At 41.6% G+C, this 12,641-nt stretch overlaps 1 protein-coding gene across 1 annotated transcript in view; it reads right to left on the bottom strand.

The window, feature by feature from the left end:
• The window catches only part of vps13d (vacuolar protein sorting 13 homolog D), a 72,850-nt gene that overhangs the window by 44,355 nt on the left and 15,854 nt on the right, over positions 1 to 12,641 (bottom strand). Inside the window, exons 16-28 of the mRNA XM_085444765.1 lie at positions 11,736 to 11,915; positions 11,421 to 11,551; positions 11,144 to 11,276; positions 8,747 to 11,038; positions 8,497 to 8,648; positions 5,686 to 6,738; positions 4,336 to 4,426; positions 4,074 to 4,200; positions 3,794 to 3,974; positions 3,053 to 3,277; positions 1,710 to 1,863; positions 839 to 1,055; positions 194 to 365 (exon numbers count right to left, since the gene is read on the bottom strand). Of these exons, the coding sequence (XP_085300891.1) occupies positions 194 to 365; positions 839 to 1,055; positions 1,710 to 1,863; positions 3,053 to 3,277; positions 3,794 to 3,974; positions 4,074 to 4,200; positions 4,336 to 4,426; positions 5,686 to 6,738; positions 8,497 to 8,648; positions 8,747 to 11,038; positions 11,144 to 11,276; positions 11,421 to 11,551; positions 11,736 to 11,915 (5,108 nt within the window). The remainder of the gene's footprint in view (positions 1 to 193; positions 366 to 838; positions 1,056 to 1,709; positions 1,864 to 3,052; positions 3,278 to 3,793; positions 3,975 to 4,073; positions 4,201 to 4,335; positions 4,427 to 5,685; positions 6,739 to 8,496; positions 8,649 to 8,746; positions 11,039 to 11,143; positions 11,277 to 11,420; positions 11,552 to 11,735; positions 11,916 to 12,641) is intronic.

A 12,641-nucleotide genomic window follows, 5' to 3' on the forward strand; every position in this document is an offset into this window, starting at 1 on the left:
CTTTCCAATGTCAGCTTTACGCTCTACATCACCTCCTTTTTACAGCTTTTAAAATGAGTAAATGTTCTGCAGTATTTAAGACATCAAAAACCAGCAAATGCTATATTTTGTAGGATATATGACATATCCTTATTTAAAAATGTACTACAATGCACTGTAAACTGCTCAGGTGTACGTATGTGTGCTTTCTCACATAGGTGCTGGGATCCTGCAGGTTGTAGGGTCGCAGGAACTCTTCAATAGGCTCTCCCAGGTTGTTTTCCAGTAGCCCTCTGACAAGTTGGTAGTGGTCCACATCCAGAGAGCAGTGTACCGATGACAGGCTGCCTTGGATGGACATGTCGGGTACCACATGGCTGAGCTCTCTGAGTTAGGACCAGGTTTGGATTATGAGTATGGTCATATACTGAAACAATTCTAGCATGTGCTACAGAAAAAGGTTTTCTCTAAACATTATCCCATTATTCATGTGAGAGTTGCTGATGTTTAAAACTTCAGCATATCAATGAGTGTAGGATTAAAATATTTGATGTACTGAAAGCCTGTACTTTTCAGTATCCTTCAAAGTTGGAGGAGAACCCAACAAAGCCAAAGTTGGGTGCTCGTGAGCCTAATAGCCCTGAGTTATAACTGACTTATTTTATGGTAGGGGAGCAAAACAACACAAAAATAATGGATGGACAGTGAAAATATGCCCTGAAAACTGATTTTCAATTCAGCTTCAATTCAGTTTTATTCATTTAGTGCCAAATCTCAACAAAAGTCACCTCAAGGTGCTTCCACTGCTAAAGAAAAAAGAAAAGAAAGTCTGTTATGAGCATTTAAAAGCAGGGCTTACTTGTCCAGGTTGCGCTCCACTTTAAGTTTGAGGCGGCAGCAGTCTTTCAGCAGGTTGTTTCCGGTGCGACGGACACAATAGGAAGGAAAGACCAGGTCTGAATATTCAAGAGGTTTACCACCACTGTCCAAAGGTTGACTTGGCAAACGCTCTGCAGCAAAGATATCCATCTCCTGCAGGTCCAATGCAATGCAGTCCAACAAGCACACATGGTTTTCTAATGGGGATAAAGACACACCACATACAGCTAGGTTCATAGTGTTTTGGACAAATTCTATAACACTGCCTTTACCATCTTCAATAGATGACATGGCTTCCTTTGGCTGCTCTTACTTTCATAATTCTTTTCACTTCCCATCATTCTGATACAAATTAATCTTGTACCAGAATGATGGGAATCAGTCCAATGTTGTTTCTCTACAGGCCTCAACTGACATGTTAAATGTTACGTTTCATATCAGTATAATTACAGAAAATATGGCCTGTTTGGAGTTAGGGAAAGTCTCCTCGCTCTTAAAGGAAGACAGCAGCAGGGCTAAAGTTTGCAAAGCTCCAGCTGAACAAAGCACAAGACTTCTATTATGTCCTTTGGATAGATGAGGTGAAAGTGGAGATATTTTGCCATAAGTTATGCAGTCTAAGACCTAAGTCCAGACCTCAACAAGATTAAAATGATGTGGTAGGACCTTAAGAGAGCTTATCATAAATGACGGCCTGCAAACACTATGAAACACCAAGGACTGCTAGAGATGTGTGAAATGGCCGTGCATCCTTATCGAGGGCTTTAAGAACTCAGAAATTACTCACCTTGCTAACGAGCATTTGCATTCACTGTTTTTTGGGACTGTACAGTAGCTACAGAGATGCTGACCTAAACTGCGAGGGCCATCCTTCTCAGGTGTCTTCTCTGTGTTTACGGTTTGTGGCCTCCCAGAGGTGAAACCTGTGTATGAGGTCGAACTGGATGTGGAGACTCTGCACGTCTCCTGATCACTGCACCTCTCTGCTGCACTCTGGACATGCTCCTTTAAAAAAAAGAAAAAGAAAAGAGCTGTATAGTTGAACACCAAGTACTTTTAAAATTGATTTCTACATACACACACAAATAGTAAATCATATTTTTGTTAAATGCCAAAATAACTAAAAGCAAAAGACACTATAAACTGTTTTACATATATATTTATGAGATGGGACTGTGGAAAAGCTTACCAAGAGCTTAGAAAATAATATACACGAAAAACAAATACAATTTTCAAAATACTTTATCATAATAACCTAAATCTAACATAATTCCTAAAATTTAGTAACACCAATTGTTAATTTTTAAGTGAAGTCTATTTCTTTGTAAGCACATTTAAAAACAACACACAGATTGACCAAAGTGTCATGCAAACTGGGGGAAAAACACTGAAACAAAAACAGAGACAAGACACAAACCAAAAAAAGAATTTAAAAAAATCCTAGGGAGTAAAGACGTGTCTTCAGGCGGGTTATACAATACAATATTCTTAATTATTTTTATATAATTTAATCTGTGGATCTCTTTAGGTCACAGTTAAACTTATACATTCAAGCATGTATTTGTCCTTAAGAGTATTTTTTCCCCCCTGTGTTATACATTTATGACAGGAGGAGTAACCTCTGTTTAGTCAGTGTAACATGTAACAATAACTGTACAACCAGCTTTGTGAGGCAAATGAGTATGTAATATATGCCGATCATTGACATATCGGCATTACTTTACATCATCATTCAGATATTTATAGTATGGTGACTTGTGGCACTGTAAAAACAGTACAACCTGTTTCCACATCAAAAGCATTGTCCCATTTCAGATCCTTGTTTTTGAATTTGCTGGGATTTAATTCTTCTCTCACACACACACACACACACACACACACACACACACACACACACACACACACACACACACACACACACACACACACACACGTAGATAAGCATCATTCCAAAAAAACAGTGATGATGTGCACACAGTCATCATAATAGCTGGTTAAACACCAAAGCCAATCAGAAATTGAACTACACTTGACAATCACTAACTTATAGTACATTAGTGTGTGAAGTGACATGTTGTTTTTTTTAAACGTATAATTTAAATAATAATAAATGTGGTGAAATTAGAAAAGACTGGAAGAGAAATGGGGCGCAGGCATCACTCCATGCATGGATGAAACCAGAAGCATGACTCACCAGAGAAGGGAAAAAGGCATGTGCCATGGTCAGTTTCTCTACCTTGTCTCTGAGGGAAAAAGTCCCATACGCCCCTGCAGGAAGGAAGTGGTTCTTCACCCTCAGCTGACCAAGGTTGACTACAATGAGCCTTGGTGACCAGGAGCTCTCTGGGATGAGAATAACTGGGGCACCAGCCTCAATATCCAGCAGGAGTCTGGATGCCCTCTGAGGCTGATCTCGTACCTTTTGACAGACACAGGGAGGAAGGAATGAGCAATATGCAACAAAACCCCCACTGGTTAGCACAATCTCTCCAGTGATTTATCATGAAATGTAATGGAAAAACACAATCTAATTAAAAAATTAACAAGTAAACACCTGTGCTTATTTAGTGCCCCTCCAATTAAAAAAAGTCATGCAAAGTGTAGTTACTGACAAAGCCTGCTCTGCCCAAGAGTGAACTGTGCCACTTTAGCAGTGGTCAAATTGACAATGTGGTCCATTCTCCAAAAGAAGGAACGAACCTTCTCAAGAACACTAAACGGCCTGAAGACCACAGAGGACAACTGAAGTCTTTCCTTGGTTAAGAGTCTTTACATCTAACCAAATGAAATGCAGCCTGGAGAACATATGCATAACTTTACAAGGGGCTACAGGCAATGACACCAACTTCACTAACATTTGGTTTGTAAAAACTACAGCCTAAAGAAATCATGTTGTTTTCTTTCCATGACGGCAGCCCTAGCAGACAGCACTCACAAGCTGGCCCTCCACTGCAGCCCGCTGCCGGCCTAGCACATCCTGTAGCTGAGTGAAGTGTTGGATGAAGGCTGCCACCTCAGCTTGAAAGCGCTGTGTGTGCACGTAATGCACTGACGCCATCTGCAAAGACACCTTGATGTCACATTCCCGCTCCAGGTCGGGGTCAGGCTGGCCATACCTGAGGAGAACAGAGCACACAGGTGACTAAAAACAGCACGATACTTCTAATTCCTTTAGCACAGAGGAACAGTCTTTCGAGCACTGCAGTGATACATACTTAAGAATATTGAAGATCAGTGCCTCCCCTCCTTGTGTAGTGAAACGCTCTCTGTAGAGATCACCATGTGGGGTCAGGTCACTCAGGGACAAACTTCCTAAAGCTCCTTGTAATGCCATGTCACCATCTGAAATACCAGACAAAATATAACAACAATATACATTTTGGTGAATCGATAGTAATAAGATAAAATCTGAATATGCACAGTTTGTTTTTTTGCTTTTACAATATGGAAAATAAAATAAAAAAGATTCATTCATACCAAACATCTCCAGATGAGCAGATAATTTGGACACACTTGCTTTGGCAAGCTCATTGAGTTTCTTGTTCAGTACAAGAGACAAAGAATGAACCTATGAATGAAAACACGGAAAGGGGTTAGCAATACAAAAATCACTTCAGAATTGCCACTTTACACTCACCAGCCACTTTTATCAAGGACACCTTGCTAGTAGTAGGGTGGACCCCATTTCACCTTCAGAACTGCCTCAGTTCTTATTGACACAGATTGAACAAAGTGTTTAAAACATTCCTCAGAGATCCATGTCCATGCTGATATGACATCATCACACAGTTACTGCAAATGTTTTGCCTGCATCCATGATTTTAATTCTCCTGTTGCACTAGAGCCCAAAGGTGCTCAAAGTATCTAGCCATTACATTACCGCCAACCTGAACCAATGATAAAACGTAGGATGGATCAAATTGTGACTACGATCCAAATCTTGCAGGAGAAACTGAAACTCATAAGACCAACATTTTTTTCCCCCAAATCTTCTGACCATTTTTGGAGAGCCCTTGTAAACTGCGGCCTCAGTTTTTAACCCCCTACTTAGCTGACAGGAGTGGCACCCGGCATGGTCTTCTGCTGCTTTAGCCTATGCGACTAGTTCACTCCCATGTATTCATGTGTGATTATCAGGGTTGCAGCAAGGCTATATGTTCCAGGTGTAATCTCTCCACTGTGGAGGTCTCTCCGGTTGGTTCACAGCATGACTGACTGTTATGAACCAACACTTGATGAATTTGCTAGTATGTTTACTAGATGATTAGCAAATGACATGGTATGCTTTAGATCATAAGCCCTGTTTTTCCCCAGCAACCCCCTCGCCTATTATCATTGTGCTACAAAGTCCTTCTTTTCCTTCTGTTTTTTTTATTTCTAGCAGCGTGACAGAAGTTTATGTTCTTGAATTATTATGCTATCTCTTGATTGCAGACTTTGAAAATAATACACCTACCTGTTAAGTACGTTCTTGACTTGACTACATGCTGTACACCACATTCCAAATTATTATGCAAATTGTGTTTAAGTGGCATAACGATCAAATAAGTTGTTTTTCAATTAAACTCTTGGATGGAATTGTGTCTCAGGGCTCTTTGTATCACTGAAATTAATCTCGGATACCTATGATCATTCGTTTGGCAGGTGAGCCCAATTAAAGGACAAACCACTAAAATTGTATCTGACAGCCTTACATTGCTATCCTTAGAGCAATGTAGCCTGCATCAATGATAAACAGACTATATTTTCATACAGGATCTCTTAATTATTGAATCCATATGCATTCAGCATAAGGTCTGATAACTTTTAGCAGGCTATGTGACATACCTTTAGGTCGACTTTGGTGTTGACAGGCTCTCTTTTGTCTTTCTCACTGCTGTCTGGCTCATAGAGAGGCTCTCCTGGCGCGGGCTGGGGTGTCACAGGCACCTTGACTGCATGATTATTGGCAGTAGAGCCAACACCAAAAAAGTCCAGAATAACCACCCAGGTCTGCAGCGTGATCAAGACGTCCAGGCAGTTAAAGTCAACGTCCACACTTCGGCCTACGCTCCCATAACGCGTTCTGAACTCTGGATGGTTCTGGTCAACCAGCTGTACACTGATATGGACTAATGACTCATCAAAATCTGGTGGTGGGTTAGGAGAGGGTGTGTGGTGGTTCGGAGAAGGAGGAGGAGTGCAGGGACAGTCCGGGCCCCTCTTGGATTTGCGACTGCTAGATGAAGGGTTGCTGGGGTGCCTCTGGTACAGCTGGAAGACATTCTGAGCCTCCTCCATGTGAGCGGGCAGTGACCGAGGCATGACTGGGTACAGAGCATTAGATGCTGACGGACAGCTTTGAGAAAGGTACTCCTTTGGACTAAAGGTGGAAGGTTTGGGAGCTCCACGCGACACCATCAAATGTTTGTACTTGGACTCGGGATTCTGCTCCAAAAGGTCTTCCATGAGCAGGGAACGAAGAGCCAGCTGGATTTCCAGTAAATGAGGGTGATCCTTGGTAAAGTCTCCCTCCAAATCTTGGAAGCGCAAACTGACTAAGCCCTGGGACCCCTGTGTTAGATCAGCACTGAGATGAACCTGCAATTCTGCCACATGTAAGGTGACTTTTAGCTGAGTGAACGAGGAAGAGTCAATTGTATGTTTGTTTGACTGTAGAGGCAAAGGAGATGAAAGTGACATGTGAGAGAAGCTGAAGTGAGGAGGGTCCCTTGCAAACATTCCTCCCTGGGGGTCGGGAAAGCGGTGAGGTTTGGTGCAGGAAGGTGTTGGTGGTGGGGGTGTGGGCGGCTGGCTCGGTGTAACATGTTGCTCTTCAGTCAGAGACAAATTGTCCAGTGTCTGGAGGACTTGTTCATACACAGGCTTGCACAGGAACACCTGTCACCAGAATGAAATGTTAAAGCAATTAATAACCCAGCAGTAAGACTTGCACAGCCATCGCATGTTATATCCGACTTCATCTCAAGCAGAAGATGGTGCAGCTGTGTTGGAATAAAGTATTCTCAAAAGGGAAAGGTGAAGCCAGTCAAGCTAGTCTTGGTGTAACCATGTGATGTTGTGATAAGCCAAAATTATTAAAGTAATAGAGTCAGTTTAAAATTTGTATCTTTAAAATCTAGAAAAAAAGAGAGGTAGTTACATCTAAACAAAAACTGTGGTTTTTAAATTATTGCTTTTAATTACAAAAGTCTTACTTCCTAACTTTTTACAAGTATATTTTAGGAAGATTAATCCAAAATACTCTCCACCTTTCCACCTCTGAAAAATATAAATGATGCAGATGTGCCACAAACTGCAGTTACACGAGTGGCTGGCAGCTGAATTCCATTTTTATCTTAAAATGCACAACTCTACAGCAGCGTGTTATAGCCTACAATAAAAAATGTTTTTTGTCTCTATGTATAGTTTTCTCTATATTAAAAACATGCATGGGCGGTGAATTTTTTAAATCAGTTGTTTGGGGAATCTGGTGTCTACGACAGAGTATTATGGCCACATTAAGAAAAAAAACAAATACAGATCAATTTGAGAATAAAGTTGAAATTCTATTTTAAGAAAAAACTCAAAATGTGGAGATTACAGCTGTTTCTAGGCAAACTTCCACTTTCACTTTAATTTTAAAATGATCAATGCTATATTTGTTTCTTATTGTGGTCATAATACTGCTTCATAGATGTCCACAGCTTTTAGCTCAGGTCTCTGAACTAGACCTTTAGACCAACATTTTCTGTGTTGGTGCAACTTTTGTATATGATAAATTACATGACTTACTACATGTTACAGACCAGCTCAGAAACTAATGGAGGAAATCAAGCTATCTGTGTTATTTTTGTAATCTTGTTTATAAATTTAGTTTAAATATAGTTTACACTTCTCACACATTAATATTCAGTAATTGTCAGACTACTGTTGTTTAGAATTTTTCTTTTATAGAAATACAGATTTTTCCAACTATAAGGAATTCAAAATGTTCTACTTCATGGTTCTTTGTTCAGTATTGATGTGAAGGACACTTTACAGAAACATCTACTGACAGTAGTTTAAAGAAAGAAAGGTAAAGTACAGGTTTGAATTGTTGTAAGGACAGCATTTATGTTAAAAAGTGAAATTGGGCCCAGCTCTGTTGTAATACTGATGTGCAAGAACTGTTGTGCTTTCCTTAATGTACTATGTGATCTGTAAAGGCAAAAACCACCAGTCTGTGTTTTCTATTTATGTGTTTAGAAGTAAATGGTAAATGGCCTGCATTTGTATAGCGCTTTTCTAGTCCCTAAGGACCCCAAAGCGCTTCACACTACATTCAGTCATTCACCCATTCACACACACATTCACACACTGGCGATGGCAAGCTACATTGTAGCCACAGCTGCCCTGGGGCGCACTGACAGAGGCGAGGCTGCCGGACACTGGCGCCACCGGGCCCTCTGACCACCACCAGTAGGCAAACATGGGGTTAGTATCTTGCCCAAGGATATTTGGCATGCAGCCAGGAGGCAGCCTGGGATCGAACCACCGACCTTCTGATTAGTGGCTGACCTGCTCTGCCACCTGAGCTACAGCCACCCCATAGTAACCAGTCCTTCATTCACGAATAGTGACTTATATTTAGAATGCATATATAGTTATGTTATATACCTTAACAGGATTAACAAATTTGCCCTCAATTCTCAGTAGTCCTGTGCTCTTGAAGGATTCCTCTGTGGTGAGGAGAGTAAACTGTGCATCTCCATCAACAGGAACTTTCTCCAGGGTGAACTGTATAGTGGTGTCTTTCAGTATATGGAAAGCTAATGAAAGAAAGAAATTATATGAACATACTTGCATTACCATGGAGAGAATCTGCCATCCGAAATACAACTATCCTAGAAATTTTAAGCGTGCTCACCTTTTCCATCATTTAAGGATTCAAAGAAGTCATGACGTGTGAACTGTGGTCCATCCTGAGTGTTGCTCCTGTTGCGAGTTGGTGACACGCTGCCAGCATTAACCCCCTTGCCTAGCCTCTTCACAACTAAATTACTCATGTTGAGTGAATAGAGGCAAATGTCCTTCACCAACACCTGCAACTTTTCTTTTTCTGAGTCTTGCCCAGCAACAAAATTCTGGATTGTTATGCTTCCCAGGTGACCAACCAAGAGTTCTGGGTGACCAGGTTTACGGGGAATGGACACAACTGGTGATTCAATGCTAATGTTGAGGGTCAGTTTTACTAAGAATGTATCTAAAGTGGATTCAGGTTCCTCCATGGGAACGTCCTCTTCATCCTCAAACGGATAGGCCCAGCTCTGACTCAAAGATCGCATTTTCCGTGACGGCGTCTCAAAGAGTGACACCATCCCACTATACTCTGCTGTTTTGTTAGCTAAAACTGTTGACACTTTCGTGGCAGCTCTTTTCAACATGGAGCGGAAATTGTCTTCTACTTCATTGGCTGACAGACTGAGTTCCTTTAAGAACTTAGCTGAGTGGTTGTAGTGCAATGATGCCATTTGAAGTTTCAAAGAACACTCTCCTTGGGATTTCTCCATAAGGCGGAAATTCAAAGCTTCTGCAGGAGAACGTTCTCCTGTATTGGGAAGGAATGTTAATCCATCAAGACTTGGGGAGCAGTCTTCAACACTACCGATGCTGACCACAAACTGGCTTCGGCCTCCCTCCTGGGTTAGGTCCACCAGCTGCATGCATCCAAGTGAACCATTAATGTCCAACCGGCTACCCATGGACACATTGACCTTGGTACCAGTAATGCTGGCAGTGGCAATCTTCAAACCCTTCTTCTCAGTACCTAAAACAGTGCTGGTAGACTCTGTACGGAGGAGAAGCAGGTTGAGGCGATGGATCTCCACAGTCAGTTCTTTGTTCTGGTCATAGGTGGACTGATATATCCCATCTTGTTCCTCACCACAGTCCTGTTCTGTATGTTGTTGTGCTTTATCGTGTTGCACTGGTGACGTCCAGGTGCCTTCTTCTTTGGGGAAAGACTTCTGTAGGAACTTGAGCAGTTCTACCATAGTCTCAGGGTTGAGAATGATATCCAGGTTATTAACCTGCATGCTTGTAACCTGAAGGGAGCTTTCCAAATTCATGGAGGGGCAGTCTGAGCTGACAAACTGGTACTCAAGCTTAATCAGGGCTTCTTGGTCTTTGAAAAAGGAACTGAAGGGGGAGAGTCCATCTGAGGGCAGGTGAGAAGACTGCTCAGTATAGCTTTGCTGATGTGGAGGAGAACTGCCATTAGCTGAAACAGGAGACGATGGCTGGCTTTCTTTTAGGCTGCCTGTGGGTATGTCAAAACTGAGATGCTTATGAGAAGCAACAAGGAGGTCAAAGTCTGAGCCGTAAGTTTGTAGGGTGTCCACCAGCAGAAGACCATGGACAGTTAGAGCAACTTCTGCATCATATGGTCGCTTGACAAAATGAGCATTTGTGCCAAACACTTTAAGAACAGATATGTACCGCCCATCACTCTCTACACCAAGCTGCATGTAGTTAATGTTGAATTCAGCTAACAGTAGACGGGATTCCACCAAGACTTCACGTGTATGCTGCTCCAATGTCATCACGCTCTGAGTAAGATTTTTGGCTGAACCCTGCAGCTTCCATGAGCTCTCTTCTCTTTGAAATATCTTTTCATGGCGGAGGGTAAGAGGATCAGAAGGTCTGACAGTCTGACTCTTCTCTTGGCCTTTGTTTCCTTCATTTACAGCTGGACTGTTTAGTCTAGCCAGACAACTCCTGAGAGCAGTCATCTTCTCAAGGTTCATATGGATCTTGAGGTCTGGTAGGGTTCCTGACAGCACAGCACCGGGGAGCTGGGGGTCAGATGTGTAGCGCAGTCTCTGCTCAAGCTGCAAGAGCACATTGAATTTCTCCACCACGTGTGTAGGCCCTACCTCACTCTCCTGAAGATGCTTCCAGTTGTCTTTATAGCGACCAACCATTATCTGGAGGTCTTTAAAGGACAAGGAATATTTTTCATAAAGCTTTTGTCTGTAGGCCTGAGTACCTTCCAGAGACCTGAAGCTTGTAAACTCAGGGTATTTCACCTGTGCTTTCAAAGGCACATCGAGTTCAGGTGGGGGAGATTCTGGTGGGGTTGCAAGAGGAGTCTGGTACTCATCATCACTTATGTTTTCTCTTTCTGGCTGAGTAGCCACTGAGTTGGACTTATTGTCATCTTGAAAAACAATGGATACAATAGCAGGGGTAAGTCAGATATCACTCTTAACAGTGGGAAAAATAACAAAGACACTGAGGCATATTAGTGAAATGGCTAATTTACCTTGAGAGTTTGTCAGTAGAATCCTGCCTAAATCAACAACAACAAGCATTGGGTCTCCTGACTGGAAGTCATCAGGAAAAATCACCTGGGGTGCAGAGATGTCCAATTTCATTGTCCAGCGCTTACTGTTCTCCTACGAATCAGACATGAGTAAGATTTAATGGTGATTTAACTTTTTCATACCACCATGAGCAACATGAGGCAATTGTTGTTGTGATTTGACACTATAAACTGAATTGACTGAAAAATATAATTGAATTCAGAGTATGTTTCTTACAATGAACTCTCCCACAAGCAGCTGATCGATGGTTTGTCGGATTTCTGCCTTGGTCTGCATTTTCAGCTTGTTGTACTGCCTCCTTGCAGCTTCTGCCACTCTCAGCTCCAGTTCTGACTGATACCCAAAACCTGGGTTTGAAAGACATTTATTTAAACAGTAAACTGTTTTTAAACAGTCTCAATTCAGTCAACTCTGCTTGTAATTGCATATCACATGACCACTCACGCAGAACACATTTCTGGTCTCGGTGCTTGCAAAACATGCTACAGAGGAAAACCAGCAAGGTATAAAATCCACTTTAAATATACTTACCCGAGGTGTGAATTCTTCCCTTATAAAAGAATTCAATCACTTCTTTTATTGCTTGTGGGTTGTAGATTATGTTCAGTGGACTAGTGTTTACTTCCAGTCTTCTCTCAAACTTGCACCTCACAGGGTTACGCTCGTAAATCATCTCAAACACTGGGCATGAAACGCATTCCACATTGCATCCTGACAGAAACATAACAAACAAAGTGTTCTCAAGTGCGTTATGTTAAAAAAGGAAATAGTCACTCAAATCTGGTAGTATGCAATAAAAGCACAATTCCATTACACAGCAGTGGGTGATAAGTTTCATCACAGCAGGTGTCTTTCTGAAAGTGCTGCAACTAAGTTTAAGAATACAATTCCTCTACTGTTATTTTCTTCACTGCCATGAGCCAACACAGAACAGAACAGCAACCTGAACTCTGCTCTCACATGTAGGCTGATTATCTCAGCTTTACATCTTCACTGCATATGACTCTGGATACTGTGTAAAGGAGAACAACCCTAGGTTTCTCTCTGCACAGTTGCCATGCTCACAAAAAAATAAGAGCTCTGTTGAACCAATCAATCCTTTAAATCTTAACTAGCAACCTTAAATAGCAACAGCTTTATGAATTTATCCACAAACAAAATTTTGCTCTTTGGAGAAGAAGTTACTCATAACCATCTCACAGACGACATTCAATTCAGTTCAATTTTATTTATATGGCACCAAATCAAATCAAAACAACAGCCGCCTTGAGGTGCTTAATACTGTAATTTAAAGAGATTAGTTAAATTAATACAACCAAATGCTTTGGTTACAGTGAGAAGGAAAATCTCCCTTTTAACAGGAAGAAACCTCCAGAACCAGCCTCGGGGAGGGGCAGCCATCTGCCATGATCGGTTGGGGCAATGAATGACAGGACA

The sequence above is a fragment of the Copadichromis virginalis genome, linkage group LG20 (assembly GCF_057382275.1).
Source record: "Copadichromis virginalis isolate Kocher_CV1m ecotype Utaka linkage group LG20, C_Virginalis_male_GT1.1, whole genome shotgun sequence".
NCBI classification, from domain to species: domain Eukaryota; kingdom Metazoa; phylum Chordata; class Actinopteri; order Cichliformes; family Cichlidae; genus Copadichromis; species Copadichromis virginalis.